Consider the following 17,591-nt stretch of genomic DNA (forward strand, 5'->3'; position numbering starts at 1 on the left):
CAGAGAATGATAGTCTAGTATTTTCTTGAATCAATATAGCCATATTAAGGGGCAGCAAGAGGACCAAAGAAATAGTGTATCTGAGACCCCATGAAAAGAGTAGTCACCTTTAGGGTCAAGAAAGACTAAAGAGTTCCAATTTGGTGCAGCTGGCAAACTTGAGTGTATCTTTTTTGAATACAGACAACTCTATATAAGCTTAAGTATATTAAAAACTTAATTAGTCTGACTGAAAGAGGGGAAGTCCACACTAAATTAGGGAAAAGTCGATATTGCTGAAGTATGCTTTAAATTCAGCCGCATCACTTTAGTATGGCAGAGTGTATGTATCCTAAACTAAAGCTTGGATGCCGCTGATTCTCTCTAAATCTGAATGGGGCATCAGCAGGCACAAATGCTCTGGGTCTTCTCTTCCACTGTCTGACCTGATGTCTTTGTCTATCTCCTGCCTTTGCAATTTAACAGGCTTCGTTAGCCACGAAATAGATCACCTTCTCTGGATCAAAGCCTGACAGGAGATGAGAGAGCATAGGAAAGAAACAGGGTTAGATGAGCACTGCTTGGAATTACCTCAGATTCTAGAAGAATAGCATTCAAAATAAGGAGGTTTCACTTTGGTTCTCACTCTCCCTGCTAACTAAATGTTCCCAAACCTCTGATTGTGGGGAAGTGCATACGGTAACAATATGGGTGTTTGACGTTAGAAGTTAAATCACATAAAAACTAAGAGAACCAGATTTCAGCACTCTCTTGGGGATTATGTCACTGCCTTGTATCACATAGGAGCTAGCCCATCACTACACAACCTTGGGGGCAAAACTGATTCTCCCGCATGTGGTTCTCATTATATGAGCAAACTGAAGGCTACTTATGTTCTTGCACTCGAAAGCAAGTGATCAGAGAACTCTGGCCAGAGTCACGAGAGCTTTAGAGAAAATCCCTATAAGACTTTTTATTTCACCTCTCTTCACCCTTTATGTTTACTTGGGTTTTCACTGCAGCCACATAATGAACCCACCATCCAAATGACGATGGCAGGAAAGAAAAATCACCAAGGCAAGCGTGGAGCTTTCTCGCACATCCTAACAATTGTGTGGCTTTGTTTTTTCCATCCTGAGCATGAGGAAAAGCCAAGAGGAGATGGAACATTCTTGGGCGGTTTCTATGTTTTTTGTTTGTTCAGATAATAGAACAGACAGTAGTCCCTAAAGCCAGCAGAGACCTGCCCACCTTCCACAAGCCAGAGGCATTCTGCCTGCACGAGACTACTTTGGAGATTAAGACCTTTGTGTATTTCAGTAACTTGCCTGCTCCCAAGAGGAACATGAAAACAGGTGACACAAACCATCTTCCTGACCTTCAGGGATGACCATACAATTGGACATGGCTATTTCTAGAGACAATCACAACAAAGAAAACCTCCCAAGCATCGATGGGAGACTCTCCCCAAAAGACTGTTTAATTTGGACTGAGGCTTGATGGCCGAGGCTACAATCAGAAGATACTTCCTTTTGAAACCCCAACAAGTGGCCAGATGTCACTGTTCACAGTCAGCCCATTTCTAGATCATGCCCACCTGTTGTCTGAGCACTTCCATTTGTGTCCTCAACTCCTCGTGGCTGCAGTTCCTGTTGGGTGGGTGCAAATAGGGCTCCAGAAGGGAGAAGTTCTCCATCTTTAAGGCATCCTGAAGGGCCTAGGCACAAGTCAACACACAAGACAAGACTGACCACATCAAATGAATTCCTGCATAATTGTTACAATCTTTGTATCTCCAAACTACCGGTTTAATGCAAGTCACGATGACTTCATTTGAAATACTGATGTGCACGAATGTCTTGATTTTCTTAGCAGATGTTTTGCTGTGATGCCTCTGCACCCCATCCCCTGCCTTAAACTGAGCAGTGTTTTCGGTGTCCATAGCAATTGTTGTTTCAGAGTCACCTAAAGTGAAAAGACCTTTCTTTATTTCAAATATACTGGTCTAGACACTCCTCTTTAAAACTGCGGCAGCATTGTCTTGTGGAAAGAGCAGGATCTGGAAGCAAGAAGACACAGGCTCTAATCTAGTATTTAGGTGCTTACTATGTGCCAAGCACTGTTCTAAGTGCTGGGGGAGATTCAAGGTAATCAGGTTGTCCCCTGTGGGCCTCACAGTCTTAATCCCCATTTTACAGATGAGGTAACTGAGGCACAGAGAAGTTAAGTGACTTGCCCAAGGTCACACAGCAGACAGGTGGCAGAGCTGGGATTAGAACCCATGACCTGACTTCCAGGCCTGTGCTGTATCCACTATGCCATGAGCCACTTGAACTCTCTGAGCCTAAATTTCATCATCTGTATGATAGGGATAATTTTCCAGATGGCCAATATTAAAGTGTTCTCTTCTCCCAGTATCAGGTGGGATTGAGAAACAGGAAATGAAAAAGTGGACCCTCGAACCAGCTGACAAATAACACCTTCATTTATCATTCTCCCCCTCAATTAGCATTTCTTGAATGCCCTCTATTTGTAGTCTAAGATAGACCCAAACATATCAAAAAAGAATGTTCACCATAACCAAAGATATTGAATTCTAAAGATTTAATAACCTGGACCCATACTTTTTCCAATTCTACCACTAGAACTTGAACTTTAACAGGAGTTTTTCATCCTCCTGCATTACTTTTGAGTTAAAATCCCAGTGCACTCCCTCATACACATAGTAAAGACTACCTAATCTGTAATCTCCTTGAAGAAAGGGATTGTATTTTATAACTATATGAAAAAGCCGCCTGGCTTAGTGGATAGAGTACAGGCCTGGGTGTCAAAAGGACCTCGGTTCAAACCCTGGTTTTGCCACTTGTCTTCTATGTGACCTTGGGCAAATCGCTTCACTTCTCCATGCCTCCGATATCTCATCTGTAAAATGGAGATTAAGATTGTGAGTTCACTGTGGGCAGGGAATGTGTCTGTTTATTGTTATATTCCACTCTCTCAATTGCTTAGGACAGTGCTCTAAACACAGTAAGCTCTCAGTAAATACAATTGATTGACTGAAATGGACTTTGTCTGACCTTATTATGTCGAATGTACCCCAGCACATAGAACAGTGCCTGGAACATAGCAAGTGCTTAAATACCAAAAGAAAAATCCCTCTATGCTCATTTGTATTGTATTTTAAGCACTTACTATGTGCCAGACATTGTACTAAGTGCTGGGGTAGAGACATGCTAATCAGGGTGGACAAAGTTCATGTCCCACATGGGACTCACAGTACAGATAAGGTAACTGAGGCACAGAGAAATTACAGGACTTACCCAAGGTCATACAGCAGACAAGTGGCAGAGACAGTCCCATGCTCTCTCTACTAGGACTAGGTCATGCTGCTTCTCCTATGTGCTTAAAACAGTACTCTGCACAAATAGTAGGTCCTCAAGAAATACTGTTGATTGAGTGACTCCCTGTTCCATGGTAGTATAGGCTCATGGAAATGGGAAGCACATGTAAGCACATGTCCTGTCAGAAGGCAGATATGGGTTTTGAAGTTCAAATTCAACAAAATGTTGGAGTGGACATCATGAATTTGCAAGAAACATCAAAATGAATAAGGGCAACTTTCTTCCTTTGTTGCTCATTTTCTTTTTGACTTAATTTACAACATACCTGGGAGACCTATAATGGCTCCTGAGCTGGCAAGGGGGTGAGCTGAATGAGTAAAGGAAAGCAAGCCTATCTCTTGGTTTTCCCCAGATTCTAGATGAATAGGATCCCGCCCTCCATCTGTATTTCCTGATGCATTTCAGCTCTCTTTATGGACCATCATGGCTATTTACTTATCCTGAAATGTGGCAAGTGAGTCATAGATGGTGAAGCAGACACTCACACATCCGTGTTTAGAGGTGCCTAGTTTCCTCCATGAATTGCAGTGACACATACCTCAGGACTATTATGTCATTCTTTTTGCCCTGAATACCTGAATGATCTAACCAGGTGACAGGATAAAATATCATGTTAATTAGACCTGCCTAAGGGCAAGACTAGCCAAACTGGCTAGGTAATTTTTCTCACTTTTGTTAAACATCTGGCCTGTCTTCAACAGCTTGATGAAATAACTCTCATGGGTATTTTCTTCAAAGGCAGATGATGAGCTGAATCAGAATGCAAGGGGAGGAATTGCTGAGCAAACCTCTGAGAGCCACATGTTAACAGTTAAGCTGAAATGTTATGGGTCTCCCAAGTTATGGGGGAGCTGTGTACTTGTTAGGTAGAGTGGTCCTGAAATTACCAGCCTTGATAGGGCCGAAATATAAGGCCCAAATGAACATACCAGTAAAACAAGTGAAAACTGATTTTCATTCATTTTGGAAGGAAAAAGTATTAAATGGGGGTCAGGAGTCCAAGACCACTAATATGTCAAAATCACGGTCCATACAGACTTGTGATCTGCCTCTGACAATGGCAGCGGGATTCTTAGAGGACCAGTGTGTGTCCTCCTTGGTATCGTATTCTCTACCAGACTTCCCTTCCTCTACTTTGGGCTTATATGCCTCCATTTACATTTTTATTTTACAAATGGCATATTAAGGTGCAGCTACTTGTGATAAATCCTTTGGAGTGTTTATGCTCCATTTTCCCCAGCTCACAGGTGGAGTGGATCTGACTTGTAAAGTGAGGATCTCAGGTTCTGAATTGACCATATACAGCATCACTGTCCTTTTCTACTCACTTTCACTCCCTTTTGTTGTACCGACAGATGGATAAGATTGCATTTTGTTAACCAGTTAACTTCTTATGAAGTAATGAAATTCACCTTAAAATTCACCTACTCCCATCCCATCTCCCCAGTTTCACACAGTTCTACTTCTCATAGGTTTCTTAGCCTTGGGATCACTCTATCTCAACCTGCTACCTAGATGGGAGTGAAAACAGGAACTGGAAAAATACTATAAATTTCTCCAGCACTTGACAACTGAAAAGACAGGAAAATACTTGACATGCCCAGTAATAGTCAATGTCTCTCTCCCTCTGCTAGAAAGTTTATCAGGCTTACCAAACCAACAAAACATTTCTCACTCTGGCTATTCCCCCACCTAGAAGCTCCTTTCTGCTCCTAAATCCACCAGAACCCTAAACCTTCCACTTTCAAAACCTTCCTAATATCCCACCTCCTCCAGGAAAACTTTCCAATTGATTCCCAACTCCCCAAGTGGTATTAACTCAACCACCACCTCTAGCACTGATGCATTTATACCAGTACTCAGCATGTATACTCAGTTATTTACCCTATTTGATGCTGACATCCTTGTTCTTCCTTCTGCTCCCTCTATGGTAAATGATCTTTATTTTTCTGTTTTCCCTCTTTGATTTTAAGCTCCTGGAGGGCAGAGAACATTTCTTTTGCTTCTGTTGTACTTTCCCAAGAGCTTAATGCAGTGCTCTGTACTCAGTATGCACTCAATAAATACTATTGATTGTTTAACTTCCTTCCTAAAAGGCACTTCTATTTAAGCATGTCTTAACAGTGTGAATACTGCCAATTATCAAACCAAAATATCAGTCCCAATTCTCATGGAGGACTTGCCAAAGTGGAAAGAGCATGGGCATGGGCTTCGGAGTCAGAGGACCTGAGTTCTAATCCCAGCTCTACCACTTATCAATCAAGCAATCCATCAATGGTATTTATTGAGGGATTACTATGTGCAGAGCACTGTACTAAGCTCTTGGGAGAGTAAAATACAATAGAATTGCCTACTGTGTGACCTTGGGCAAGTCACGTAACTTTTCTGAAGTTCAGTTTCCTCATCAATAAAATTGGGATTGAATACCTCTTCTCCCCACTACTTAGACTGAGTCTCATGTGGGTCAAGAGCTGTGTCTGACTAATTGTCTTTTACCTAACCCAGTCCCTAGGATGACACTTGGCATATAGTAGGTGCTTAACAAATACCACCATTACTATTATCATTATTATTATTATTCATAACCACATGGGAATGCTCCACTAAAATTCCTTGAAAATACTCATAATAGTAGTAGCAGTAGTATTTATTAAGCACGGAACTAAGCACTGGAAGAGAACACAGAGGTGGGAATTAGACAGTCCCCCATGCATCAGGAGAATGATGTAGGCTAAAACTAAGCACATAATTACTCCACTGCAAAACACTTTATATACAACAGCACTCTGACAATACATTCGGTCAAATATATAAATATTAGCATGTGCTCTTATGCACTGAGGCCAGCAAATACAAGACTTTTGGTAAGAAATTAAAGCCAGCAGACTTTTACCACAATAAAATAATGACTTTTTCATAATCAGGAATAGATTCTTCTTTCGTCAATACCTACCTATCGTCTACTTGGATTCTGAATAATTAAAAAAGTAAATTCATCACAAACTTACCACTTAACTTCTACTCATATTGAGCCAAATAGAAACGGAAGGTGACAGACTTGGTAGGTATGGGTTGAAAAAGATTCTTTCCACCAAGAACCGAAACAAAGCTGTTTCCTAAATAGGGCTTTTCTGAACTGAAGTCATGTAAAATTCACCAACTCGTGGGATTGTCTGATGCTTTAAGAGGTCATGTCATCCAACCCCCAGCCTCCAGCAGGGCCAATGCTTCCTTGGTGAGAGAGAGACAAATTCCAAAAGAGTTCCTAGGTAGGGCAGCAGGGTACAGTGTCGGTTTTGAATTTGGCATCTCAGGGTTTCAGTCAGTGCGTCACTCAAAGCTCCAGTGATCATTTTAAAGAGCACATATTTCCTCAGGAAGCTTTTGTGGTTGACCAAGAGATACATTATTGTTAGCATACATCCACTGACTCGATGTGGTTTCTTAAATTAAACAACGAAGTTTACTGCATTCTCCAGTTTTTCCGCGTTTTTCCTTTTGATGTTGGCTCTGGGGTGGAGGACATATACTTCTCAAACTGGTTCCCAGCCAAGCACTCAGGACAAATAGAGGTGATGAATATAAGGGTCACAGACCCTCCATTTCAAGGCAGCTGTAGATATAAGCTATATGACATGGCATGCTTACCTTTTCGGGTGGTTCTTATTTACAGAAAGAGACATATGGCTTTTCGAATGGGCTTTTTTGCCTATTAGAAGACAACCTATGAATGCACAAATGTCATGGCAAAAGGACTATGGCCTGGCAGCTTTCCTGTTCCCTACCTTGTTGAGGCGCTTTATCTCCAACTCACACTGCTCCTTCTTCTTGTTCACTGAAGCATTCTTTAGTTTCAGAAGCTCATTCTCTTTCTTTAATCCATTCAGTTCACCATTTAAGGTTTCCTTTTCTTTCTGGATTGAAATATCAAGCATATCAACATTGACAGAGTATGGGCAAAAGAATGCTGCCAGAATGTTTTCTGAAACACCGACTGCTGACCAAAGACCTGTGGTTCATCTGGTAACCACCAAAGAAAGCGGAAGTGGACGGTGACCCTAACGTTTTGCCACAGAGAATCAAGAACTGGAATGGAAACTGAAGACTTGGATTCTAGTCCTAGTTTTGCTGTGTCATTGCCAGGGAAGCTTGTGTAAACCACCTACCCCCTTCTATAACTCAGTTTTAACCATCTGTGAAAAGAATCACCCAGCAATTTGGCCCAGGTTTCATGAACACTGGTAAAATAAACTGGTGAGAGTGCTTTGAGTTTCTCATGGAATGGCATTATTGAAAGGTTAACAAACTTAATATCATGCATGTATGCATATTTACAAATGTACACCACCACCCCAAGCACAGATGCACATGCGTACACATACATACCCAAACACGAGCAGAATTTCCCCTCCCGCCAACTCTAGCATCCAGTTTCCCATTAGTCCCTAACTACCCACCTTTCTGTCACACTCAACCACCCATGTTTCTATTGTCTGTTCCAACTTGTCCTCATTTACAGCTCTCCCCCTCTACCAAAGTGCCCCCTCAGATGCTTACCATACCAGTCAACTGAATATACAGTTTTCAAATTTTATAATCTATTATAAGAAATAATTCCCGGTTCCTTCACTACAGCAGGAAACGGGTCCTTGTCAGAGTGGGGATGGAAAAGGAAATGACTGTTGGTTCTTCAAAGGAAGGATATTGCTTAACCTGGCAGCTTTCCCCTGATTCACTATGACAAAGGACTCTCTGCCAAAAGGTAGAAATACGGAGTCAGTGGCCTCATCCTCCAATTAAAGACCCTGCTCAGAGACTTCCACAGACCTTAAAAAAGATCTCTGGGTTTCTTGCGATTGGCTATGTGACCAATTCCAACCACTATTTTCTTCTGGGTATCAGATAATCAAGTGCTCTCTGGAAGCAAGAGATTTTCACCTCACGCTTGGCAATACCTTGGTAGGGCGATAATAAACTCTGCATCCACACCCTCCCAAATGCACCCTGTCAATCAATCAATGCTATTTATTGAGCACTTACTGCGCAGAATACTGTACTAAATGCCAAGAGAGTACCATATAACAGAGCTGTCCACCTCTTGGAAGAGGTTCCCTGAGCAACCTGGTAATGTAGGAGGAGCCATCTGTTTCCTTAAGATAATTTGGGGTTAGCTTTCGTCATTCAGACCCCGATTCCTGTAATAGTTTGAATACACACGTGCTTGGCCATTGCAAGAGATGAAACGCTAAAGAAATGAGCTAACTTGCCTGTAATGTATGCCTGTAGAAATAGACTAATATTCCCGCCACTTCCTATGACCCTTACTTCTCTACTCTGAGTTTGTGAAAGCCTGTTAAGTATCCCCATGTTCTCTTTCTCTCTCTTTCAGTCTTGTTTCTCCTTAACGCCCACTGCTTACTTCCTGATAGCTGGGGTTTACCTAACCCGAAACCGGGGTAGACTGAGTTCCCAACCTAGTCTACTCCTTTTCACCTAGGAGTCTGATTGAAGCTGAGATCACAAATTTCAGAAGTGGAGATTAGCCACAGTGTGTTCTATCAGATAGTTCTCATGGGCCATGCCTCACGGCAACAGCAAAGTTCAAACAGCATAGGGCTACAGAAAGAGCCAACCGAGGGAGACGTGTATCTTCACTGCATCAGATCCTCCTACCTCTTCCTGTAGCAGTCGATCTCTGGTTAGAGTGTGCTGTCTCGCGCTCTCCTTTCCCTGGTGCCTCTCTTTCTCCAGTTTGCTGAAATTTCTCTCAGTTACTTCAAGTTTCACTTTCAGTTCTGTGATCTGCAGAGAGATTATCGACAGGCATTTCAGAGAGTTACTTGAAGCCTGCCGCATTTGGAGTCATGCTAAATCAGAGCCCACAGAATTGTCAGTCCACTACAAAGGAGACACAGGAGATTAGATGCATTGGAGTGCCTTTCTCCTTCCTGTCCCATAGCATTTATCTTATTTGAATGAAATGCATTCTTATTCTGAAACATCATGATTACTACTTCCATAGATAGTCTCAAGGGACCCACTTTCTCTGCTGAATCCTTTGTTTTTAAAGAAATGAAATGAAGCAGGTTAAATGACTCAGGCAAGGAGGTAAAGATCACTCGCCCACCCTCTCTGCCTTTTCACGCTTCCCCCTTCTCTAATTTTTAAACACTTCACTCAGGTTTTCTCATCACTCCATTTTGAATTCTTCTACAATACTGTCATTGGAAGGTAGCAGAATCAAAAGCTGTCATGACCTCTCAAAAAAGAAAGGGCAGTTAGAAGCTCCCTCTTTTCAGAGGGGGCCTTTCAGGTGGTCAGTCAAGAAGCAATTGCTGAGTGTTCAGAAGATGCCTAGTAACACTCCAAAATACACATTCTCAGGAAGAGTACTCTGAACCCAGATTTCCCAGAGAAAATGAGTCCATCTGCCTACATAGGGAGGCCGGGACACTTTCAGGGAGGTAATTAATGGTCTAGAGATTAGCCTCAGCAGCTCACAGTACCAGCAGAATTTTCACCCTAAAGACAATAATACATGGCAACTCTCCTCTGCATCATATCTTTTAGAGTCTGGAGCCTCAGATTGGTTATAGTGATTGTTCAGGGAGAAAATCACATTGTAGTTCTGAAGGTAATATTTCAGTTATACAATCTAATGTGGCACATCCTCAACTCATCCCTCCCATTCAACTCATATATTCAATCTGTTACCAAATCCTGTTGGTTCTACCTTCCTAATAGCTCTAGAATCTGCCCTTTCCTCTCCATCTCAACTACTTCCATGCTGATCTGAGCAGTTATAATCTGCCTTGACAATTCGTCAGCCTCCTCACTGACTTCCCTGACTCTTGCCTCTCCTCTCTCCAGTCTATAGTTCACCCTGCTGCCCGGATCATTTTTCTAAAAAAAATCCATTAAGTCCACTTCTTCCCACTCTCGAAAACCTCCAGTGGTTGCCCATCCACCTCCACAACAAACAGCAACTCCTTACCATCGGTTTTAAAGCACTCAATGAGCTCTCCCTCTCCTACCATACTTTCCTTCACTCCACTAACGCCAACCTGCTCACTTTTTTATCTCTTTTATCTTGCCACCAATCCGTTGCCCATGACCTCCAACACAGAACTCCCTTCCCCTGGGGTGGAACTCTTTCCCCAGAGCCTGGGCTTCGGAGTCAGAGGTCATGGGTTTGACTCCCGGCTCTGCCACTTGTCAGCTGTGTGACTGTGGGCAAGTCACTTAACTTCTCTGTGCCTCAATTACCTCATCTGTAAAATGGGGATTAAGACTGTGAGCCCCACGTGGGACAACCTGATTACCCTGTATCTACCCCAGCGCTTAGAACAGTGCTCTGCACATAGTAAGTACTTAACAAATACCAACATTATTATTATTATTATTATTAATCAACCCACTACCACTTTCCCCATTTTCAAAGCTCTCTTAAAATCATGTCTCTTCCAAGAGGCTTACCCTAGCTGAGCACTCATTTCTCCTATCATCAGTGGCATTTACTGTGTGCAGAGTAACATACTTAACACTTGGAACAGCACAATGCTTGCTCTCCCTCCTGCATCATCTATGCACTTGGATCTGTAACTCTTAACCACTTGATATTCACTCCACCACAGTGCCGCAACACTTCTGTACATATCCTTATACGCTCCCATTTCCCCCATCTATAATTTATTTTGTGTCTGCCTATCCCTCTAGCCTGTAAGATCCCTGGGGGCAAAGATTGGCCTACCAACTCTAATCAATTGTACATTCCCAAATGTTTAGCACAGTGCTCTGCACACAGTAAGGGCTCAGTAAATTTGACTGATCTATTGATTGCTCACTTATAACCATCTTGCCAAATGAATTAGGAGAATTCACTTTCTTTGTGAAGCTACCATGAAGCCCCCTTAAAAGTGATTAAATTGTTGAGGGACTCATTTCTTTTGGAGGTCTTTACTGCAACTAAACTCTGTCTCCAATTATATCCCAAAAGAAAGCTGTCCTGGGGAGTGCAATCACTCATCTTCCTCTCTGTAAGTACCAACTTAAATCCAAACCTATTACTTGTTGTCAGACTGTAAGCCCTTCAGGGCCCGGATTGTATCCACCAATTTTACTGTACTCTCCCAAGCAGTCTGAACAGAGTAAGCACTCAATAATACCACTGACTGATTAATTTGGTTTGAAGACAGTGCTGTTAATGGTGATACTAATCAGTGAGTGTCATTTACAGAAAATCTCTTGCCCACTTTGTTCATGACAAAACAGTAAGAGAGCAAGGGACAGCCTTTGTGATTTAACCTGCATCGGCCTTTTACAGTAAGATATTCCCCCTTAGATGAGCTTCCGGGTCTGTGCCTTCTTTTTGAGTAGATACAGATATGTATGTATGCATATACCATAGAGTAGGGTACCTTTTCTGGCCCCTGCCATGTATTGTGAGCATTGCTCAGATCCCAGTCTTCGAGAAAGGCTCCTCTACCTTCATCATGTGCTCAGGGAGTCCACATTTACCAAAATATTCAAAGTTCTAAATTAGACACTGTTAGAGGCCCTTTTCTGCTCTATTTTATTTACCGTCCCCAGGAGTCAGGATTCCAGATGAGGATTCCTAAGAAAATAAAGACCTTCCTGCCAAAGAGAATTCCCTTCCCAGATGCCCGTTTAGGATTACTGCTTAAACCTTGGCCTGTCTTCAAAGCATTAACAAATGTTTAAAAAGTGCTTACCTTTTTTTCATAGTGCACTTTCATACTTCTAAACTGTTGGTCCCATTGCTTGTTCACTTCCAGCAACTGAAATTGACCAACAAAGGCAGATTAAGTGCAAGATTCAGAACTTTTGGTAATGGTTTGCATAGAGTAAATCATGTTCAGCTGCTTTTGATGGACTGAAGAGCCTGAATTCCATGTGTAGGAATCCACCATACAGCCCTATTCCGATAATGGTTGTATGTTTTGAGCGTAAATTTTCAAACCTCAGCATTATCACGGTGAAAGGGTCCTAAATGCTAAAACTATTGTTTTGTAACTTTCTCGTTTCCATGGTCAAATTTGTATTTAGCAAGAGAAAGTTTGAGAACTGCTGATATTTGGGGAATGCCCAGAAGACTGTCAAGAAGGATAAAAAAGGATGGAGGCTTCTTTCATCCTAAAGAAACCTATCCTGGGAATATATTTTGCAAGGGCACCCACGTATCCCTGAAAATAACATGGCACAAGTCTTTCAGATGGTGCATTATTCCAGGATTGAAGTGCTATGTCACCATTCCCAGATGGGAAAATAATCCATAGTCCACAACTTTTAATCAATTTAACTCTTCAAACAGCAAATGTAGATGCTAGTGATTCATGAAAAACATTTATAAGGCCTTTGATAAGTCAGCATTTAGTGCAGTTCATACAAAAAATCACAGTAGTGAACTAACATAAATGGTGTTCAAAGTATACGCTAAACAAACATTTCCCAAGGAGGTTAATCCAAGAGCAGAAATTGGGCCTAGGGAAGTGGGAGTGTCTATCTAGAGCATAATCATCACAACCCAGCCGTTACTCTCTTGGTAAAACTTCAGAGACATTAGACTTGCATTTCTGCCTTCTGAATCCTAGTCCTCTGACAATTGATAAGGTCAGATTCCCTTCAGTCAGCTCTATCTAGAGCCTTATTACTGGAGAGACTGGGTTTCAACTGGTTTCAAATTGCAAGGCAGGAAGGCTGCAAGATGGAAGGCCATAGACCTCTCAGAGAATTAGAGGTGACTGCTTTGCTTCTAAAATTTAGGAATAAGAGATTGCGTGGGCCTATATCACTGCTTTTTTTCTCCTGGGGCTGGGGATCAGAAACCTATTTGATTTCAGCTGGAGCCCTAGATATTCATTTAATCTATTTGTCTATGCTCCTGCTATTGACAAGTGAATCTAAATTTTTCCACCAGCTCTCACTATTTGAACCCTGTTTACATATGCCTGTCTTTTTTTATTAGATTGTAAGTTCCTATGGAACAGGGACTGTAGCCTTAATCTTTAATGAACTCTCCCAAGCACCACCAGTATGGTGATCAACAAATATTTAACTTACCTCTTGAATCTGCTTTTCCAAGATTCTGTTCTGCTGTTCAGGAGTATCTGTTAACACGTTCTTCTTTCTTCTTGACAACAGAGGACACTTAAAGTGTAAAGAATAAAAGTATATTCAAATATAATACCACAAAAACAAACTTTAGTGATACTCTCTATGCAAGACCATGTCTATGTTTTGAAGCCTAGAACAGTATGATACACACTTTGTTGCCTGAGTGAATCTGGTTAGTCCTAGCCTGCTTCCCATATGCTTGCTAAATAATTTTAATGTTATTCATGTGGATAGGACTTCATTGATATTTGATTGATGAATCAGTTTTTCATTCATAGTGTGTCCTTGTTTTACTTGAAATAGCTGCAAAATAATTTCTGGATGAATCATAATGCAAATCATAAATTGATATTTCCCATATTAAAATTTCAATCCTATTCTAAGCAATTACCACCTCTGTTTCCTGTTAACATGATGGCAATAGTTATCAAATAGCTATAGTGTGTCCTTGTTTTACTTGAAACAGCTGCAAAATAATTTCCTGATGAATCATAATGCAAATCATAAATTGATATTTCCCATATTAAGATTCCAATCCCATTCTAAGCACCAATTGCCACCTCTGTTTCCTGTTGTTAACACAATGGCAATAGTTGTCAAATAGCTATCCCAAAATGTTGCAAAAACTGTCTGATACATTTGAGGGAAATGAAAGTTGCCTAGTAAATATCTCCACCACTTTTTATGAGTAAACCCAGAAAAATAATGAATAGTAAATGTTTTAAAGATGTTAAAGATTAAAAGAATCAAAATTCTATCATTAAAAAAAGTTTGAACTTGTAACTTCAAGAATATTTTCTGGAGTTACAAAAACAAATATTTCCACAAAATAAAAATTACCTTTCTAGTTGGCATGCAAGAAACTCTATAGCTGCATACTCTATAGTAAGTATAGAGGTGGCAGGTGAAAATGCCACCCTCGCTAGCTTGTATCCAACCCTTTGTATAAAGCCATTAGCCTACATTTTAGATTAATGATGTGCATATCCACATTTTCACAATAAAAGAAAAATAGTTTGGGTGGGTTTTTTTATTTGAAAAAATCATTAAAGCTCTAGAAACCACTGCCTCATCTTGAAAAAGTACAAAGTTGACCACCAACCATGCTCACTCAAGTAAACTATTGTTTTTTCCTTTGGCAATTTAATATCTTTATTGCCATTGTATCCTTGGCTTACATAAGCAAATTTCAATAGAATGAATTGAGTGATGGTGGTTTTAGTAAATGAATGACTGAATCTATTGTTTTGTTTCAGGCATGATAGCTGCTGCAGACCTAGAATTTACTTAGATTATCAGCCTCACTCACACACGTGTAAAATTATAGTCTCAGTAGAATTGATTTCAAATCCTGAATATTCAGCAGCTAAATGACACCCCATGATGCATTCATATTTGTGTGTGTTTCTGCCTCTCTCCCACTCCCGGCCCATCTCTGTCTTTTCTCTGCAACTGCTTCTCCTCCCAGCTCCAACTCTCCTCTCGTGGCCTCATGTTTCCTCTCCCCATTTCTAACTTGACTCCAATCTCCATCTCTGATCCTCCACCTCTGAAGTCCACTTGGAGGTTCTGTAGCAAACTGCCCACCCCTCAGAACCCACTGAGGTTCTAGGTCAGCAAAGAACACAGTTTCAGAGCAGTTACAACTGCCCAGAATTATAACAGACTATTGAACATTTTCATGCCAAACTATGTTGCCAAACTATTCATGCCAAAATAGGTTGAGCTATGCAAATTATAGCACAAGCCTTAACTAAGATCTCCTGCCTGATCCTGTGTTACCCTCCAAAACAGAATATTTCTAGCAGAAAGGCACGTCTCTGGCACCATGTTAGGGGGTTAGAGTTCTTCCGAGCTATGATAACAGATAGTTTTAGAGGGCCTATACAGTACTGATCTCCCTGTAATTACTGAAAAATTCTCTCTGATCAACTCTATTATCAAGCATCAAATGTAAAAAGAATACCTACTCTCACAAATATACTTAGAAATTCTCTATCTTTTCATTATAGTATAGCAATACATTCACACAGATATTTATGAATTCTATTTTAAAAGAAATGAAAATCTTGAAATTTCTAAGAATTCCATGTTTTTTCAATGAAAAATGGAAAAAAGGATCTTCCCAAGGGAGAAAAATTAACCTATAAATTGAAACTATGCTTATTACCTATTAGGGAATATAGGTAAAACATTAATCTGTTCCCGGATAGCTCCGGGGTAAGTAAAATGGAGTTAGAATTAAGGAGAGCAAATTTTCCTGAGGAGCTATAATTCAATTGCATCACCACATTATGGGGCATGGAACTATGGACACTCTCAATGGGTATTATTCAACAGTTTTGGTCTGAGTAGATTTAAGTGTCTCTCCTACACTCAGGGGTTGATGAATAAATTGGACTGGAAACATTTTTATGGTGAGTTTTGATTTGTAATACATTTTTCTTTTGGGAAAAGGGAATTGAACCACCAATGTCACCAAAACAAAATAAAATTACTTTTGGAAGATTAATTTTTAAAGCATTATTATTAAGGAAAATGACTTCAAAACTTGCAAGGGGTCTAAAAGATGCAGTTCAAAGATAATATAATAATAATAATAATGTTGGTATTTGTTAAGCGCTTACTATGTGCCGAGCACTGTTCTAAGCGCTGGGGTAGACAGGGGAATCAGGATGTCCCACGTGGGGCTCACAGTCTTCATCCCCATTTTACAGATGAGGTAACTGAGGCACAGAGAAGTTAAGTGACTTGCCCACAGTCACACAGCTGACATGCAAGTCAGAGATTTATTGCCAAAGATTCCTCTGGAAAAGAGTGCATATATTCCCATTGTTCGAAAATACTGGGTATCTGGAATCAGATGAGGATAGACACAAATTAGAAACGTTTTTTACAGTGCCTTTTTCTTTGTTTCGCTTTTTGGTTGCTACCGAGGAGAATTAACCCTGAAATATACAGCTCTCACTTCTTAGTCATTGGTTCAAATTAGGTCGTATCCAAAAATCACCCCCAAATTACTCATCTCCTAACAGATGCTGGTGGTCCATCTAAACAACATAATCTTCCTGCTGGAGCAACAAACTAATTTAGGGACTAGACACAGAAAAGAAGTAAAATACACCATTTTAATCTCTCCTAATACAGCATGATAAACTAAAAATTCATTTAAAATGAAATAGAGGCGGAAACTCTTGGAACTAAGGAACACTTAAAAATTAATTAATTTTTATAAATGTTTCCTTATGAACATTCTGTTGCTGTGGAATATTCTGTAACTAGTTTCCCCTCATAAAGTTATTTGCATGGGGAGCTTAACAACAGCTCAAGAAGGAAGGCATAATTTAGACAAAGCCTCATTTTTCGATACTGCTTCTTCTGTAAATAGCATTTCTTAAAAGCAAGCAAATAATTTAAATATTGTAATTTGCTGATTTTGAGTTCTTGTCTTATTAGAACATCATTCAATTGACTTTTGACTCCATAAAAATAGCTCTTACCTGAGCATGCTCTGTGGAAGTGTCTGTATCACTCATTCTAGCCTCAATCGGTCCACAGTGGCCTGCAGTGCCTGTTTCTCCAGGAGTCTTTAAAAGCAGAATGGAAACAAAACGTGGTCCAGGACTGGCAGCAAGTGGAGTCATTCAAATATACAGTACATGCTAAAAAAACCTCATATGGGGTTTGAAAATATCAATAACAACTTTTCACAGTAAAGGAACACAAGAGGTTCTGTGTTGAGAGCTACATGGAATAAGATATAAGCAAAGCAACTGTGATTTTAACCTTTTCTCTCTTCCTAATAGGGGCTTCCCAGAATGTCTCAAGTATGCAATCTATGACTAAGATGTGAGACAGAATTGTTCTTAACTATGGTATGTAAATTACAATTCCTTCTATTACTGGAAGGTTCTCTCACGGGAGAGGAAGTTGCAGAGTAAACACATGGGAAGGGTAAGCCATTCATTAATAAGATAAAGGACATATCTACAGTATTTTTCCCAGAGCAGTTAGGTTCTGTAACTGTTTCCTCTTTGAACTCGACTCTGAAGACAGAAGCTATCTGATATGCTCTTC

The 17,591-nt window shown here is 40.5% G+C and overlaps 1 protein-coding gene across 4 annotated transcripts in view; it reads right to left on the minus strand.

The window, feature by feature from the left end:
- Positions 1-17,266, minus strand: part of TNIP3 (TNFAIP3 interacting protein 3) — a 44,071-nt gene extending 26,805 nt beyond the window's left edge. For 3 of the 4 annotated variants that reach the window (XM_039913817.1, XM_039913816.1, XM_007672990.4), the window contains exons 1-6: positions 17,015-17,266; positions 13,461-13,547; positions 12,113-12,178; positions 9,054-9,182; positions 7,166-7,294; positions 1,577-1,696 (exon numbers count right to left, since the gene is read on the minus strand). In XM_039913817.1, the coding sequence (XP_039769751.1) occupies positions 1,577-1,696; positions 7,166-7,294; positions 9,054-9,182; positions 12,113-12,178; positions 13,461-13,547; positions 17,015-17,158 (675 nt within the window). In that variant the 5' untranslated portion in view covers positions 17,159-17,266. The remainder of the gene's footprint in view (positions 1-1,576; positions 1,697-7,165; positions 7,295-9,053; positions 9,183-12,112; positions 12,179-13,460; positions 13,548-17,014) is intronic. The other variant, XM_039913818.1, reaches the window with a different exon arrangement.
- Positions 17,267-17,591: the final 325 nt, after the last annotated feature.

This window comes from Ornithorhynchus anatinus, chromosome 12, assembly GCF_004115215.2.
Source record: "Ornithorhynchus anatinus isolate Pmale09 chromosome 12, mOrnAna1.pri.v4, whole genome shotgun sequence".
In the NCBI taxonomy this organism is placed as follows: Eukaryota; Metazoa; Chordata; class Mammalia; order Monotremata; family Ornithorhynchidae; genus Ornithorhynchus; species Ornithorhynchus anatinus.